This window comes from Odontesthes bonariensis, chromosome 9 (assembly GCF_027942865.1).
Source record: "Odontesthes bonariensis isolate fOdoBon6 chromosome 9, fOdoBon6.hap1, whole genome shotgun sequence".
Taxonomy (NCBI): Eukaryota; Metazoa; Chordata; class Actinopteri; order Atheriniformes; family Atherinopsidae; genus Odontesthes; species Odontesthes bonariensis.
This window is the reverse complement of record NC_134514.1, coordinates 38,676,880-38,695,546: the sequence shown is the minus strand read 5'-3', so window position 1 is coordinate 38,695,546 and position 18,667 is coordinate 38,676,880. Positions and strand designations below refer to the sequence as shown.

Sequence of the window (18,667 nt, the reverse complement as noted above, 5' to 3'; positions counted from 1 at the left end):
CTCGCACTGCCGCCTTGCCAACGTTCCCAAAAAAAAAAAAAAAAAAAATTTTTTTTTTTTTTTTTTTTTTTAAACCGAAGTAATAATGCTTTGCCAGGCTCAGACATTAAAAGATAGCATTGATAACATTGAATTGCGACACCTACTGGTTGTTAAGTAAATAGTTAATAATGTAAATAAAAAAGTGTTACAGCTCGTAAACAGCTTCGTTATTGCTCTAACAGCCCCCGTCCCATTCCAAGTACCCCCCCCCCCGCGGGAAACACTGAATCTCTTTGAGCCGAGTCATTCATTTAGTCTCATATACAAGTCAAAATGGAAATACAGCTTAAGGTCATCAAAACTTCGGCTTAAACTATGGTCACTGTGACAAAATGCAAACAATCTGCAGAACACGAATTCTTCACAGTGGAAACCTTTCTAGATAACTAAACTATATGTATGTATAGCCTACATATTCTATATGAATATATATATATATATATGCTATATGTATATAGCATATATATATATGTAGACACACACATAAATGCATATCTGTACATATATAGCATACTCCTGTACATACACTATATTGCCAAAAGTATTTGCTCATCTGACTTTACACATATATGAATTTAAGTGACATCCCATTCTTAATCCATAGGGTTTAATATGACGTCGGCCCACCCTTTGCAGCTATAACAGATTCAACTCTTCTGGGCAAGCTTTCCACAATGTTTAGGAGTGTTTATGGGAATCTTTGACCATTCTTCCAGAAGCACATCTGTGAGGTCAGACACTGATGTTGGACAGAAGGCCTGGCTCACAGTCTCCGCTCTAATTCATCCCAAAGGTGTTCTATCGGGTTGAGGTCAGGACTCTGTGCAGGCCAGTCAGGTTCTTCCACACCAAACTGGCTCCTCCATGTCTTTATGGGCCTTTCTCTGTGCACTGGTGCATGTTGGAACAGGAAGGGGCCGTCCCCAAACTGTTTCCACAAAGATGGGAGCATGAAATGGTCCAAAATCTCTTGGTATGCTGAAGCATTCAGAGTTCCTTTCACTGGAACTAAGGGGCCAAGCCCAGCTCCTGGAGAACAACCCCCCACCATAATCCCCCCTCCACCAAACTTTACACTTGGCACAATGCAGTCAGACAAGTACCGTTCCCCTGGCAACCGCCAAACCCAGACTCCTCCATCAGATTGATACATGGATTGGTGATTGGTCCTTCCAGAGAAGGCGTCTCCACTGCTCTAGAGTCCAGTGGCGGCTTGCTTACACCGCTGCATCCGACGCGTTGCATTGCACTTGGTGATGTATGGCTGAAAAACACTATATAAATAAAGATCCGATCCAATTTCTTGTCAGATTAAGGTGTCTACATGAACTTAATAACTCAGTCTTATTGTAATTTAGCCATTAATCCTATTTTTACAGTGCCATGTAACCCCACTGACTGAGTTCTGAGTCCTCACATAATGGGCTCAATTAGTTAGATAAATAATCCAGGATGTGCGATTTAATGGCACTCAAGAGTATTTAGAGAAAAGGGCTTAAAAATGTGTGAAACCAGTCTAAGTGGTCTCCTTATTGATAATATGTATCAAATTTAGCATCAGGGTCAGTCTGGTTCCATTTTATCTTTGGGCCAATCTCGGTTCCTAATTAGTGTAATCCACATGAATTCAATTGAGTAGAGCATTTCACAATTTTGAATTGTTTTTCTATCATCTAAGCAGATACTACCAGACAGACAATGCAAAACAGGCCAATACATGACTCATTTTGCCCTAGCTAAAGTTTTATTATACCAACAAACTGACAGCTTTAGCCAGACCGACAGACAGATTGGTTAAAAAATTGTTTCTTTGCCAAATATAAATTAAAGCAATTATTTTACATTTCCCATTACAACAGAAAACAAGATTTAAAATAAAATAAAATCCCTGACTGTATATCCACTCTGATTTCAATTTCCCCCAGGCAGCCGGTGTCAAAATGCTTAACGGTGCGTTCACACCAGACGCGATGCGAATATTCGCACCGCCTGCATCGCGCGATCGTTGCCGCAGGTGTAAATTAAATTCCATCGCCTCAAACGCCTCTTTCGCGCGAGTAAAAAACGAGTGAATAGCTCAAGGGGCTATCCATGGCTGATCGCGTCCTTGTACCTGCTGTGGCAGTCCGAGATTCGTCTGAAACGCACACGCCGTCGTGTCTGGATCAGTGACATCATCCGGTGGTGCATTCAGCTCGGATAATTTCATCGCCTTCTCCAGGAGTTGCTTCTGGATGACGGCCGCTTCGAGCGGCACCCCAGGCCCACCAGGACCCAGCCCGACGACCCGCTCGGGAGGACCGGCGCCTGCAGCCGGCGTCCCGCCGAGAGATCACGGCACCGATCCTCCCGAGCAGGCCACCAAACTGGGTCCCGGCGAGCCCGAAACACCGCTGGAAGCGGCCGCCACGGGAGGATCGGTGCCGTGATCTCTCGGCGGGACGCCGGCTGCAGGCGCTCCGCAGCTGGGCCGCGGCTCCGTTTCAGCTGCGGGGCGCCTGTGGCATGGTGTCCTGCCGAGAGATCGCGGCGCCGGTCGTCCAGGAGTTGCTTCTGGATGACGGCCGCCTCCAGCGGCACCCCAGGCCCACCAGGACCCAGCCCGACGACCCGCTCGGGAGGATCGGTGCCGTGATCTCTCGGCAGGACACCATGCCACAGGCGCCCCGCAGCTGAAACGGAGCCGCGGCCCAGCTGCGGAGCGCCTGCAGCCGGCGTCCCGCCGAGAGATCACGGCACCGATCCTCCCGTGGCGGCCGCTTCCAGCGGTGTTTCGGGCTCGCCGGGACCCAGTTTGGTGGCCTGCTCGGAGGCGGCCGTCATCCAGACGGAACTACTGGAGAAGGCGGTGATTTAATTTTTTTATTTTATTTAGTCAGGGACCATGTGCAAAGTACATTAATTACAAAGTAAAGAGATGACCTGCACCAGATTGTAGCTTAGAAGCTAATTTCCATGTGCAGTCCCATCTGCATGTCACAGACAGCGCCTGTCCATCTGTCTCCACGTCACTGTCGTCCAGAATCTCAACGCTGATAGGCTGTCTGGCGCGAATATTTCGCCAAAGTTGGATTTTTTGAACTCGCGCGAATCGCATATTTTCACTCGCGCGGCGGCCACCGCACCGCCTCACCGCTCCTCACCGCTCCTCACCGCTCCTCACCGCGCCTCACCGCTCCTCACCGCGCCGCCCGACCGCTCCTCATCGCGCCGCCGGCTCGAATCCGCGTCTAATCGCGTCTTTGCATTGACTTTGTATGTAATCGCGTCGCCCGACCGCGTCTGGTGTGAACGCACCGTAATTCTTGCTGGAAAAAAAGCTTCCTCTGGTTCCCCTTTATTTCGAAAAGCTGCTTCTTTTTATCCCTGGCTGTTGCTGGCTCATTCAGGTTGCTCCCTCCCCCACATGTCTATTGACCACTACTATCCACTGTCTCTTCTTATGTTTCCTGTCTTACTCTATACTTCAATATGGCAATTCAATTTCCTCTAATCCATTTACTTTGCAATTGAATCTTTACACTGTATGGGTATAGTCTCCTGCATGATTAATAGAGTGAGTTGGTTTTGTTATCTCAGGAGGATGCTGGAGATGCTTTCTGAAAGGTGGGCCGTGATCCAAATGACCACTCTGCATTAAATGGGTATGGGAATGGGAATCACTTTAGGTAAATCTAACAAAGCCCAAGGGCTGCGAAGTTTTCTGAGCAGGTCACCATTATGTTAAATCCAGGCAACCTTACAAGCAAGGAAAAGAAAAAGAAAAAAAACTAGGGGTCTACACTTGTGTGGGATACAAAAACTCCTCATTGAATGTCTTTCTTAGTAAGAATATTAGTAATGCCAATTACTATAATTATTGCACCACAATAAATTTCACGATGACCTCTAACTGTCTCAGTGAATGCAGGTATCCCCTGTTATGATACCTCCATTCACTGAACAGGATGCAGTCCATTTTAACATCTACTTCACATTTGATGTCCCTAAATTTGGAGTGCATCTGTATTCTCATTACTTGAAAGTCCCCCAGTATCAAATCTATCCTTTCCCCCCTTGTTAACATGTTTATATGGTGTTTTTGTTTTGCAAGACTATGGCTAAGGATTTCTGCCTCAGAAAGGCAAAGTCAGTCATAGTCCAAATATCCTATGCAGACTTTTTGGAGGAAGCAGCACAAACCAATCCTGACCAGTTGGGTGGGACTCTAGCCTAGCAAGTTATAGGAGAAGGTAAATGAGGTAAAGAGTCAAAGACTTACTCAAGTGTTCATCCTATCGTCCCATCTCCCTTTTAAATACAGACTACAAAGTTCTATCTAAAATTCTATCTTCAAGATTGGAGAAGATTATCTCACATATAGTTTCACCAGACCAAACTGGCTTCATTTCAAACCGCCACTCTAGTTCAAATCTCAGGACACTTCTCAATATTGTTTACTCTTCTCCATCACACTCACCTGAAATGGCTATAACTCTCGATGCTGAAAAAGCATTCGACAGAGTCGAATGGCAGTATTTATTCTTCACCTTGAAAGCATTTGGATTTGATGACTCTCTCATATCTTGGATAAAACTCCTTTACTCCCATCCTGTAGCCTCAGTAATTACTAACGGACAGCAATCTGAATTTTTCTCTCTTAACAGAGGCACTCGGCAAGGTTGTAGTCTTTCCCCCCTACTTTTTGCCATTGCCATAGAACCCCTCGCTGCTGCCCTTAGGCAATCAGTTGACTTCCTCGGTGTAGAGCGGGGGGGCATTACACACAAACTATCTTTATATGCAGATGATATTATTTTGTATGTCGCTGACCCACTAAATTCTATTACAGTCATCCTCCGTATCCTGACTGAATTTGGGAAACTCTCAGGATATAAGATTAACAGTGATAAAAGCGAAATATTTCCTCTTAATCAAGCTGCCAGTCTAATTCCAGCTTCTCACCTCCCATTTAAAATTGTTGGGAAAGGCTTCAAGTATCTTGGAATTGAGATCACACCTGCTTTTCCTTCCCTCTTCACAAAAAACTTTCACATTCTATTTGAAAAATGTAAAAAAGACATGGCTAGATGGGCAAAACTCCCGCTATCCATAGTCGGTCGGATTAGTCTTATTAAGATGATTGTGCTACCAAAATTCATTTATCTCTTTCAAAACATCCCTATTCTGATTAAAAAAACCTTTTTTAACTCACTGCAAAACAGCATATTATCGTTTATCTGGAATGGTAAACCTCACAGAATTAAAAGAGAGGGTCTTCAAAGGCCTAAAAATCTTGCAGGCCTGGCGTTGCCTAATTTTATTTATTATTATTGGGCATGCAATATAAAAACCATGTTGCACTGGAGGGAGAGAGACGAAGCAGGTGGACTTGATGCTTGGTTACAAATGGAAAATGCTATGAGCCTACTTAAATTGGGCTCTGTGTTATGCGCCCCTGTGCCCCCTCCTCTAAATCAGTTTCAGTCTAACCCAGTTGTTTATCATTCAATCAGAATTTGGTCACAATTTAGGAGACATTTCAAACTTCAGACAACCTCTGTGCATTCACCCATCAAGAACAATTATAACTTCCCGCCCTCGTTATCTGACTCGACCTTCGGAGTGTGGAGCTCAAAGGGTATTAAATCCATTTCTAATTTATTTGTAGAAGGTAAATTCGGATCATTTGTGCAACTCTCTCAATTGTTTGGCTTACCGAAATCTCATTTTTTTAGGTACCTTCAACTTAGACACTATGTCCAGAAAAGCATTCCATCCTTTCCAGATTTTCCAACTAACAACACAATTGATCATATTCTCTCACTACCGCTAGATCGAAAGGGTCAGATTTCCACCCTTTATGACAGTATACGTAATATCGCTCCTCACTCTCTGCACGATGTTAGGAGATTATGGGAGAATGATCTTGGAGTATCAATGACAGATGATCAATCGGAAGCAGTACTGAGGTTAATACACACATCCTCCCCATGCGCTCGGCATCGCCTAATACAACTCAAAATTGTATTGAGAGCACATTATACCAAGGCAAGACTGGCAAAAATCTTCCCGAATGTGGACCCCTCTTGCCCCCGTTGTAAAGGCCAACCAGCAGATTATGTACACATGTTCTGGTCCTGCCCCAAGTTAAACACGTTCTGGACCAACATATTTCATTCCTACAGCAAAATGTTTAAAAAAGTTATCATCCCAAACCCCATGTGTGCCCTATTTGGATGCACCCCTGAAATCCGTGGCCTTAAAGGCAAAGCAGGAATAGTCATAGCATTTACTTCCCTGATTGCAAGACGGCTCATTCTTCTCTCCTGGAAGAAAGCCACTCCTCCCACCTTTCCAAAATGGATAAAAGACATAATGCACTTTCTTACCCTCGAAAAAAATCAGATATACCCTTAAAGGCTCCTTGCAAACATTTGAGAGGATTTGGACCCCCTTTCTAGAATACTACAAAAACTTACAAACTCCATTAAATGAGGATTAAGACACCAATACAGAAGTGAGATTGGATCTCCCCCCCCCCCTCCCTCCCTCCCTCCCTCCCTTTCCCTCTTCAAACTATTATTATTACTTACTTTTTATTTATTTACTTATTCATTTATTTATTTTATCTTTTTCATTAATCTTACTTTATTCTATTTTACCCTTATTATCATTATTATTATTAGTACTATTGTTATTATTGTTATTACACATTTATTTATTTTATTTACCCTTTTTTAAATATATACTGTATATGTATATTTCTTAAGATATCTGAATGTACTTATCTGTTACTTATTTTATTTCATTATTGTTATTGCTGTCTGTGTGTATGTTCGATTATTCATTGTGGAAAATCAATAAAAACTGTTGAAACTAATGAGGTAAAGAGTCAAGTCAGTGTGTTTTCTTCTCGTTGCTAAAATGGTATTCTGTTTATGAATGTAAAAGCATGAAATCAGATTTTGTAAGTTCACATCTTATTCGAAGATGATTAACTACTGCAGAAGTGACCTCAGTTTGTTTTGGGGCATTGCAGTTCCTTACTCAAAGATACCAGAGAGACACTGGTCTGCAGTCTTCACTTTTTCAGAAAGCAGTTTGACAAATTTGACCTATGAACAGCTACATTTTTCAGCCGTTCCAGCTATGTATCTGAGACACCACGAGTATGAATAGGCATGTCAGATAAGTCCATTTCTTTTTGTGTGTTTTCTTGTCAGGGCTTCTTGCCAAGGTTCCCTGCTGACCACCATTTTGGGCAGAACAGGGCAAAGCGAGGTAGACCAGTGTCTTCCCCTGGAAGAGGCAGCTCTTGCACCGGCAGTGACTCCTCTCTCCCCTGACAAAAACTGACCTATTCCAGCCATTTATCTGGGAGACATTGCAAGTGTAAGTCAGTCATTTATTTATTACATTGTGTTTTCTCTCAATTGACGTTTCATGATGCCAGGAAAAAACCTATAAGCAGTCCAGGAGCAAACCCGCTATATTTCCAGGCTGTTTCCACAGTACCCTGCAGAAACCTGGGTAAATGCACAGTTGAGTCGAGCTATGGTTACAGCTCAAATTGGCCACTGTCCCTGTCCCTGTGTACAACCTAGGGAACTGAATAGGTACTGACTTAAGTTTATCTGACAATGCGAACTGTGTGAGAAAACCTAATCTACCAAGAAATAATGGAGTTTCTAATTTTCTCTGTGGGAGATTATTGTACATAAGTATAGCCAAATTCACTGTGCAGATGTCCAAGTTATTTAAAAGGTGACTTTATGAGGAGAAGACAGGGATTTTATTAGAGTCAAGCAACACTCTGGAAATGCTTAGGTGACCATGAGTTAATACATAGTCTTAATGTGCTGCATTTCAAACACCTTTAGCTTTCTGACAAGCGCAACAAATGTAATAGGAGCAGTTTTAGGGGACTTTGGCTGTATTGATATACACTTGTGCTGTAGCAAGTGTAGAGCGCCTAGGCATTTCCAAGTCTATTGAGCGTATAGAACCATACTGATGATGCCCAACTGTAATTATATGGGTGTGTTAGTCAAGGGTTGAGAAGCTTGATTTTGTATGATTTCAGTCTAAATGATATGTTTATTTGCATCGTAGGCTTGTTTTTTCTTGTGCCATGCAATCCTGCATACTGTGTCTCTGGCACATAGTCTAAAAGCCAACATGGAAGCATGCTTTTCCTGTAGAGGAAGCTGACTTCTGTGTCTGGCTTCCCACATAGCTGCCTCTCAAGTGATGATCTCCAAGCAAACGGTCTCTCTTACCCAGACGAACAAACCCACACAGGACGAACATCCCCACCGACTAGATGAGCGAGAATATGTGCCATACAGAATTAGGTATTATAATAGAATTATAATAATATTATAGTAATGATATTATTATAATATTATCTCGAGTCTTTGCATTCTCTCCCCTGTCAGTTAGTGCCACCCCTTCAGATCAGTTTACTTCTCTCTCATAAACAGCATTGTATTGCTGCTTAATCCTCAAGGAAGCCTTTTCAATTTCATACAAAAGCAAAAATATTAAAAGAAATTCACACATGCCTTCCAAACTGGGACTGATGGTGTTTGTTGGGCATCATTGTCATGTTTGAAAGTACCAAGGCAGCATGGAAGAGGTTAGAGGTTATCTGCTACTGATGTGACCCTGAGCTAGCAATGGAGGTAGTAAAATAGGTAAAATGGGTTATGTGTGTAAGGGCAAGCCAGCTTAACGGAACATGCCACTCTAACCAAGGAGGCTTTAGTCACTTAGCTGATTCCATGATGGGTATATGAACATACTGATATATGATGTGGGGCTGAGCCTCCTCTGCCTGACAGTATTTTGCTCACACCTGGTCCTCCTAAAATCGCGTCGCATCAGTCCCGACCTGGTCACGACTCATGTGCGAATGCAAACTGAAACAGTTCCCCTGGGGAAGGACAGTTTTCGAGGAGGACCGTTCTTAGAACTGCGTTCTTTGAACTGCTCTGTCCGAATGCGGCTATTGTGATCAACCAGTTCTCTGTACTCAGCACCTTGTCCATCATTGATAAACCCAACATCTGCAGTCATCAGAGTATTTCTGTGGATGACAGGAGTCATACTTAAAATATGAGGTGTACAGAGTGAAGCGAAATGGTGAGAGTACAGTCCCCTGTGGTGCTCCTCTGCTGCTGACTATCATCTCAGACACACAACCCTTCAGCCTCACAAACTGTGGTCTGTTTTTCAGGTAGTCAATGATCAAGGTGGTTGTGGAGGCATCAATTAGTATTTTCTGGAGCTTCTTAGATAACAGTGCAAGCTGTACTTTATTTAAAGCACTAATGAAATCAAAGAACATGATCCTCACAGTTATGTTTGCTTTGTCCAAGCTAGAGGGCTTGCTGAAGGCAAGGCAAATCTGGGCCCCAGAAGGAGACCCCTCCCTGAGGTTCTCAGAGCCCCAGTTGGTTCATATGGGTCTAACATGTCAGAGATGTACTTTGGTGCTGGACCATGAAGAGACTTGTTCACAAGCAGAGCTGTTTTAAAGTCTATTCTCTGAGCGACAGGAAGCCAGTGCAGAGACCTGAGCACTGGACTAATATGGTCGTATTTCCTGGTTCTAGTCAGGACTCGAGCAGCAGCGTTCTGGATGTAGCGATTATTCCATCGATTAATCGGATAAAAAATTATTTTGCGTTATTAAACAACCAATTCAAATAATGCTTAACGGAAATGATGTGGCTGTAAAATGATCGAGCAATTGGCTTTTATTTCTCAAAAAAACATACAGGTATTTACCCCAACTCCAACACTTGGCTCCAAAACTAAGCCCATTTATTGCAACTTACCCATTTAGTGCTTTTATGTGCCAGTGCCCCTTGGCTCTCCGCCATCGTGCAAACTGAATTCCGAATGTAACACCATAGACATAACATTCGTAGACGCCTCATGTTGTGCTGGAACGTAATCCAGCGCCGCCAACATAATGGGTGGGTCTCCTCACTCTAGGCTAGCACCAGAGTCAATTGGAGTCGACAGAGAGTGAGCAACTATGCCCGTATTTTGTGCAGTTCACGGTTGCAATAACGGTAGTGGGTCCTGAAAGGCTTTCACTTGCTTATTTAGGTGAGCCAACAGGACTTTCATGGCATGGGATGTTAAGGGCAGCTAGTTTATAGTCACTGAGGGCAGATGCATGAGATTTTAGGTTGTGGAACAGGGCAGGATGTCTTCCACAGCACTGGAACTTCCTCCTGGCTCAGGCTGAGGTTGAAGAGATGCTGTAGAATCCCACATAGCTGTTCTTCACGGGTCTTCAGGACACTGGAGCTGACACAATCCGGACCGGCAGCCTTGTTCTGATTCACTCTTTCTTGCTGCTTCTTCGCCTGACTGCTGGAGAAAAAAAAGTCTGGAGGGGGACGCAGACGAGGTTTCGGTGAGTCCTGAGGTGGATGGTGATTATTATGGAGGTGTGACAGGGAGGATGTTGGTACAGGTTGAGTTCTGTGTTGCTGGAGGCAGAGGAGAAGCATGCAGTGCTGATCTTTGTTGAATCTGTTGAAATTCTTGTGCAGCTCATTGGCTCTGTCCAGGCTTCCATCAGTCTGATCCTCCTTCACCTTGAAGCCAGTGAACTTTATCATCCCTGACCACACATCTCTCACATTATTTTACTGTAGCTTTCTTTCCAGCTTTTCTCTGTACAACTCCTTGCACTCCCTGTGTTTGAGGAGGTATAGAGTTTGGAAAAAACAAGTTTGTCTTGTTTGTTTTACACACAGAATGTTCAGCTGTTAAATTAATTATTTTATGTTATATATATATGTTTTTGTTTTTACAAAAAATAAATGCTGTATAACTATCCTCCAAAAACGGTATCTACATTTTTGCCAGGGGTTGTGTTTTGTGAAACCAGACCACTCATAATCTCCCACCCCCCACCCTCCACACAAATTCAGCCTGAGGCCAAAGGACACGCAGAGACAACGCATAGCTTTAAATATCCCATCTCTCTAAAATAAGATTAACGTGGAGATTCAGTCAATTGAACTCATACTAATTAACAAGTAACACATTCTCTACTCCTCTGCCTTAGATGAGATATGACAAAAGCCTTCCTGCCTGTCACATGACTACCTCCTTCCACACTGATGCTCTTAATGGCCTCAAGCTTCTTAATTATTCATCTTTGGGCCTCCTTTGACTCAAGGTGGTGTTCTGTAGCACCAATGAGAATCACATGAAGATAGGGAGGTGGGACTGAAAGCATCCCTGTTCTGGGATAAGTAATGGAGCAAGTCTCTCAGCTAGATGGAGCCGCCATTAAATCAAGGCAAGGTAATTGATGTTAATGCTATGCCAAGGTCCCACTCTGGGGCCTGGCTGGCAACTGATCGAGATTTTCACATAGAGACCAAAAGCTGCATGATGGAGAGTGGGAGTGTTGTGGTTGCTGTGTGTAAGAGGCATCTTCTTTCAGGTGTAACACGGGGTTGACATTGATGCACTGTAGATCAAGTACTTGAGAGGAGGTGAGGCAAAATGTGTATGATGGGAAAAGGCAGCTGGGCTGCCCTGAAGCGTACTTGGAGCTGGCTGCCTTTCCCATCAAACTGGATCAAGACCCATTTAGTGGAAGAGCATGTTGTTGGCCAAAGCCCTTTAAAAGCAAATATATAGACTGCATACTAAATAAAGAGGGCTGCCAAAGTGTGAAAAACTAATGGCAAATAAATCCCATTATCATTTACTATATACTCTTCTAATTCAGAAATATCATGATTATGTGTACAAAACGTCTAGCTACGACAAGTCTTGGTATTAAAAAACATACAACTAAATTAAAGTAATACAGTTTGAATGCAAGACTGTATATTAAGGCGCTCATAAAGCCAATTTTGCATTTGGATACATTTAACTTGTCAAAAATACTACATCACTTGAACAACCCAATAATAGACTGCAAGCCAACTCTAAATCTTGCACATCTAAAGAGTCGAAAAACCCAATGCAGGCACCATGTGCAAACAAGATGCCTTTGTGAATCCACTGCCTGCATACATTTTACATGTCGAAATACTTTCTTTACTCACTTAAAGTGTGAGGTGAAACAAATTGCAACTCAATTGATGAGCCCTTCAATAGAACATATATCTAATCCTTCATATGTTATTAGTGGCTGACCAAAATGGGCTTTTTAAAGTCTTATTGTGTAGTGATCATACTGACTCACGGCTAATATATGAAGCTTGTATAATGATGCTATTGTTCTGTGCATCTGATTAAATACAATCTAATGACAAAATGAGACATAACACACTAACTGTTTATTCAGATCTAAAAAAAATAGAAACGTTAACATTCCATTAACATAAAAAAAATGTGACCTGTAAATACCAGACAACAGGCTCCACAACAACTAAAGGCTTTCAGTTTTGAGCTGCTGTTTGGACAGCACAAACAATATGAATATCAACTTGTGCTCAGGAAAACTGATGGGACAGCCTGTAACTAGTGGGCAGGACAAAGTAGTGCAACAATGCTCATTTCCAGTCCACCATGGATATCCATGTGGATCATTCTCCATCCCTGTGCAGTCATTTTTTATGCTGAGCCAGACTGAACTAGGACAAAGGTTAAACTCTCAGCCCTCGTTTCAGTCAAATGTGACCACTAAAAATAATGTTCTACAGCCTGGACACAGCTGACTAAATAAATGGTACAAGACGCAGATATCCTTGCCTTTCTGAGAAGCTCGAGGGTCATTGCCATTGGTTTGTAGCAGTCAAGTGTTGAAGTATCACAGCTGTAGAGGCTCAAGGCTGCCAGTGGCATCTCAGTTTAAACCACAATGCACATTGTGCTTGCTAGGCACAATTAGCATACATGAAATGCTTGACAAATCAATTTTTGATCAGTACAATCCATTATATCACCTGGAGCAAGTTGGGTTGAGGCAAGAAAACAAAACAGAAAAATGTAGTCATTTAAAGCTGCAGTCTGCAAGATTTGTTGTTGTCATACGTAAAGTCCTACTTTTTGGCATTTTAAGAGTTTACATGATCTATCAGAACGCTTGAAGTTGAAAACGGTGACCTCCGTAGTCGCAAAATGCAAGAAATGCTTATTTTTTAACCGAAAAATAAAAAGTTATTCAACTTCCTGTCCCGCCCCTTCAAAACACATGAGAACTCGTGCACGCCAGATGCGCCTACACGACTCCTCTTTCATCAACTCACCTGTCATTTGCGATCATGGAAGACACAGTAAGTAGACTAGCCCGTAATGAAGTTCAATAGTCCAGATAAATAAGCGTGGGGACGAGCCTACCTTGTATCGCGCGTGCACAATCGGTGATTGACAGGCAGCAGAGCCCAGCTCGTAACCTGATTGGTTACCTTTTACCGGTCCGGTCTGCAATTTTGTAAACAAACCTGCTGGCTTTGGAGGGACCTAGCGGGACATATAGGGGACCTAGAGAACTCTTTTTTTTTTGTATTGGGGTATTTAATGTACTACTTTCAGAATCCCCGGACAGTTCCAGGCATTATGCTTGAAAAAGAGTTGCAGACTGCAGCTTTAAGATAAATGACTAAATAACACAGAATGCAAACAGGCTCAGCTGAACATGCATTTCCTTAAATCCTAAATTTCTTTTTCCTCTAAGCAAGTTATCTGGTCCTCCTTTTTTTTCATGACGTCATCAACAACCATGGAAATATTATGGGGTTGCTGCTATCGTTTCATCAAGAGATAATGTATACTATGTTCCTTCCATATTACAGGAAAAGCAGCTTATTAAATAACATTTTCTTTAAACCCTCCAATGTTTTCATGTAGATGCAAAGAGAAAAGAGACTCTTACTCTTTGATCTAAAAATCACTTGGAATTTTTTTTATCCTGGTTTCTTCACCAAAGACCATTGCGAAACCAGAGCAGCATAAGTAGCTCGATTTAACTTATGAAAATACTCAGAAATGGACAAAAAAAACAAGCAAATTGACAAGCAATTTCATAAGTTTGTCAATATGTGAGCAGCAAACAACACATCCAAACTGATTAGTTTTCACTTTCAGATGAATTATCCCAACTTAAGCAAATACAGAAACACGCTGCAGACAACAACACAAGTAATTACGAGTGCCACTAAAACAAAAAGGTTATAAAATACAAATGAAAAGATGGAGCAGAACTAAAATATAAGAAATCAAATTCAGCACCTATGTCAAACTCATGAAGGTTTTAGTACGTGAGTTCTCCCACCCACAGTACTGAACAGGATCCACCCCAAATGTTGGAACTACCAGCAGCATAATTAGACCTGGTGCACATTTAGGTGCTGTTTACACATACCCGGGTATTTTGATAAACGCATATTTTCTAACCTTCGTTTGCAAAAATAACTAGGTGCACACAGCCCCGTTTTTAAAAAAAAACACGTCTACATTGATCAGCATAAATACGCTGTTAAATTACGCCAAGCCTGACGGTGGCAGTGTTAGAACAATGAGAATTCCACACAAGCCAATCGGAAGCCTAATAGAGAACCGCTGACTGGAAGAACTTCCGGATCCTTTTCAAGAAGAAAATATGGCGCCAGGCTCATGTGTGTGGACTGACAGCGAGACTGAGCTACTTTTAAACGTTGCGCTGGACTATAAAACTGCTAAAGCCCTGAAAATTGTATGACTGTAATTTTCAAAATCACACAAGCGAGTATAGCTCTCAACAACAGAAATGCTGCTAGTACCTCCATGCTTGCCAGATAAACAATGGACAGAGAGAATGGCGTTTTCACGCTAGCATCCTGCCAACATGGCGGATAGGGGCGGGGCTCTGTACTATGACGACAACTCCTCATTCTCAATTGCCCAAAACTCCGTTTTTGTCTCTTTCAACCAGTTTATACACAAACGCTAAACGGAGTTTTTAAAAAATCTCCACTTTTGCCGGAGTTTTTTTTATGCTTCGTTTTCGGAGGAAAAAACTCCGTTTGTGTATAAACGAAAGGCACAAACGAAGGGAAAGGTCTTCGTTTGTCAAAATACCCGGGTATGTGTAAACACCTTCGTCCATCCTGTCATATGGCAAAAGTTCCCTCTAGCAGCCACTGAGGAGCGCTGTCCCTCACACAGACCACAGCCACCAGCAAATAGACAAAAATTCATCAGATCCAAATAATCCACAGAAGTAAAATCTGAAAAAAGGGAGTGCATTTCATTCCTGAACATGTTTGAAAAAAAAGGGAAAAAATGATCAAATTCTCCCAGAGCAACTGCTGATAGCATCTATGTGATCATTCTGTGCTTCCCAAATATTCGGATCATACCAACATAAAACATGGAGACTTGCACTGAAGAACATGCAGTCACAGAATTTTGATATCAGTGCAGTTTTCTGATGGTCACCTAACCCTCAAATCTGTCCATTCCATTTTTCATGTCATTGCACAACACAGGACATGCTGATCTGTTCAAATATCTTCAAATGACTTTCATTACAAACATAAAATCATGGAAAACAGAGGATAACGTAACTAACTGGAAATATTAAGCTAGAGGAAAGGACCAAAGGTCTCCAGGGGAGCCAGAGTGTTTCTGGTGATACGTGGCAGGAAAAGGGTGGTAACGGGGGGGGGGCTAGGAGAAGGACAGACTAAGCCAAGGAATGGGGTTGAACCCCGAAAACCAAAACAACTCTGACACCACTCAGAGCCATTAAGAAAAGCTGCTGGCAGTACAGTGGGGAGACATTTTCTCAAGTGTTTTAGGTTACTAATAAGCAGGTTTTTCAGTGTGCGCAGCTGTTGGTTGTTTTATTTCCAAATGAATATGGATATAGTTCAGGCATGGAGCTGCATGCTTACTTTTAAGACTGCAGAAACTTGGATTCTATAAAAAGTGGTATTCCACTATGAGTTCACACACTACTTATCTACATGTCATTTTTATCAAGGTTAATAGCTGATCCATTCCATCTACAGTTCAAAGCTAAGTAGACATGGACAAACCTAAGCTCATTTTGGTGACATGGGGGATGTGATATATAACAGGCCTGGCTTACCTTGTGGAGCTTGGGAGCCTGGCACTATTTGCAACTTCTTACAACACCAAATATAATTCAACCACTGTAATCTAAGCAATGGCCTATTTAACGAATATGTAGCTGTAAAAGAGGAATCTAATAAAAGTGAAACTTCTGCTCATACATGGATAAATGCATTATCACAGCAGACAGTTTCCAAAAACCGCATTCCAAATAGGTTCAGTAATCATAATGTCCAGAGGAAAGAAGACAAACTTCGAATGAATCATAGCATGGCGTGAATGATTCAGTCTGTCTTTACTGGCAACAGCCTATTTAAAACACAAGAAACAACTACACAGACGAGAGGCCAATAACCCCCACTTTATAATACAGTGCACTCCACCCCAATACAACAAGCAGACAATTAAACTGCTTTAGAACACGGCTCACCCAGACTTATAAAGCAACACTAAAAGTTCATACCGGTTACGGTCAGAATGCTTTTACCCTCTTTGATTGTCAATTTGTTTACTTCAAAAAGACAAACCAGAATGGAAACAAAAAGCAAGTCCAATCCATGGTTGCTTCCTTTAAAAGCATGAACACAGAACACATTGTCAGGGCTTGGAAAAGGCAAGAAAAATAGGAAAATAAATGCCAGCATTACTTACTTTGAGAGAGAAACTCCCCCAGCTTTCCCAATGAGCTCCTCGTGGTGGAGGACAGCTTCATTCCAAGGAATGTCAAGAAATTTCAGCAGAGTCCGCATCCATTGTTCAGGATGGAGGACCAACTGTTCGTAGTGCACCGGTAGACATTTATCCGCTGCCTCCAGGCACTGAGTGTACATGGTCTCTATAGCCCGGTTCCACTTGGTCAGGCAGTCCCGGTAGCTGCCCAGGTCAAAGCCTGCAATTGTGACTTTCCGTGAGATCATGGAGTGGACTGAAGCTCGCCCATCACGTATCATAAGCACAAACTTGGCACGCGGAAAAATCTTGGCCAGGTAAGAAAGCGACTTCAATGCAAAAGGATCCTTATTGCAGAGGAAGTTGGCAGGTTCACCATGTTTGACGATTATTTCCAGGAGGAATGCCTGCATGGCGGCGTCCAGCACCTCGTCTGTCACACCTGCCTCATCCAGGCGCATCTTCTCCCGGCCCGAACGGCTCCACATTTGCTTCATGGCCAGGATACGTGGAATAACGCGGGTTTCTTCCCCACAACGCACCTCTGGGTGAGCGTCCAGCATAGCTCGCATTAGTGTGGTCCCACTTCGGGGCACGCCACCAATGAAGATGAGTGGCATGTCTTTGTTGTAAACAAAAGGCGTGCTGAGATTCTGGCCTGTCCGTAAGGTGGTCCGCATGCTGCCTCCAAGTGCTGACAGAGGCAGGATTCCCCCCGGCTGGCTGCGCTCCTCAATGCGATGATGGCACTCCATGGCATGACGGCCAAGGTAGAAGACTGTGACCGAGCTGATGACCAGACAGGCCAACAGCAGATTCTGTTTCAGCTTCCCAATCATGTTGCAGGTCTCAAATAGGGTAGGAAAATATCACCACGGGGATATTTAGGGGAAGGGATGGGAAAAATGCTGTGAAGGAGAATTAAAGTTCCCACCCTTTATGGCTGTTTGCGGGGAACCAAGCATGGATCAAGCTCCCTGGTGCACAGCAGTTGTCGAGTCCCCAGCTCCATGAGGCCTGTATTGTGGCACAACACAAAAGACACAGTTAATTCTAATCATATAACAGCTGAACATTCATCTAATCAAAAGGTTCCATTTTATGCTGCAGATATTGAAATAACTCAAGCGACTGTACTGTCAGTAATGTATGCGGATTAAAGCATCTAAGAGCACATCTACAAGCAAATTCTTCCATGAATGATCATCAAATCTAATTATATGACAGGTCATTTAATCTCAGACCAACATTACCAACATTGCCCCAACTGGGCAAAACAGGTTCAGACACAGTTATGACAATAATATGCCAACCAAATGAATTCCATTTCACAGTCGTTTATCCAGTTAGTACAAAGAAGTCAAAGCTCACTGAAAGATAAATGACAAAGACTTGCAGCTGACAATACACTGTAGATGCAGAACAACAAATATTTTCATTTCATTTTTCTTCCTGCTAAACATAATACTGGCTTTGATTCTCTACTAGTACATACATCATCTGTGACATTTAGATTTCACCCTCTAATTCTGATATGGTTAACCAACGCACAGAGCAAGCACATACAGTATGTCCCACACAAAGCCAACACACCACAGCGGCCTGGCTGACAGATTTTTTTTGCTCTCAAGTAACAGCTGGAGACTTGTAGAAGAAATGATTGGTTTGAGGGTAAACCTTTAGTCGATGTTACTACCAAAAAGTTCCTCACTGTGAGACAAGAGAAGATACATCATTTCTGCTAATGTGTGTTTAAAATGTACATACAAGAACATCTTCAAAGTGCATAACTGAAGCCATTTATTTTGAGATTTGTTTGAGCAAAACGGAAGAGAATTTCTGAAACGTAACAGTTTTATAGTTAGAAAACAGCAATTGTTTTATAAGGAGCATTCATTGGCATATGATACAAAAGGTCACAAAATGTGTT

The 18,667-nt window shown here is 42.6% G+C and overlaps 1 protein-coding gene across 2 annotated transcripts in view; it reads right to left on the bottom strand.

Moving 5' to 3' along the window:
• tpst1 (tyrosylprotein sulfotransferase 1) overlaps positions 1 to 18,667 on the bottom strand; it is a 55,515-nt gene that overhangs the window by 18,429 nt on the left and 18,419 nt on the right. For both annotated transcript variants that reach the window (XM_075474199.1, XM_075474201.1), the window contains exon 2: positions 16,720 to 17,754. In XM_075474199.1, coding sequence (XP_075330314.1) covers positions 16,720 to 17,576 — 857 coding nt within the window. In that variant the 5' untranslated portion in view covers positions 17,577 to 17,754. The remainder of the gene's footprint in view (positions 1 to 16,719; positions 17,755 to 18,667) is intronic.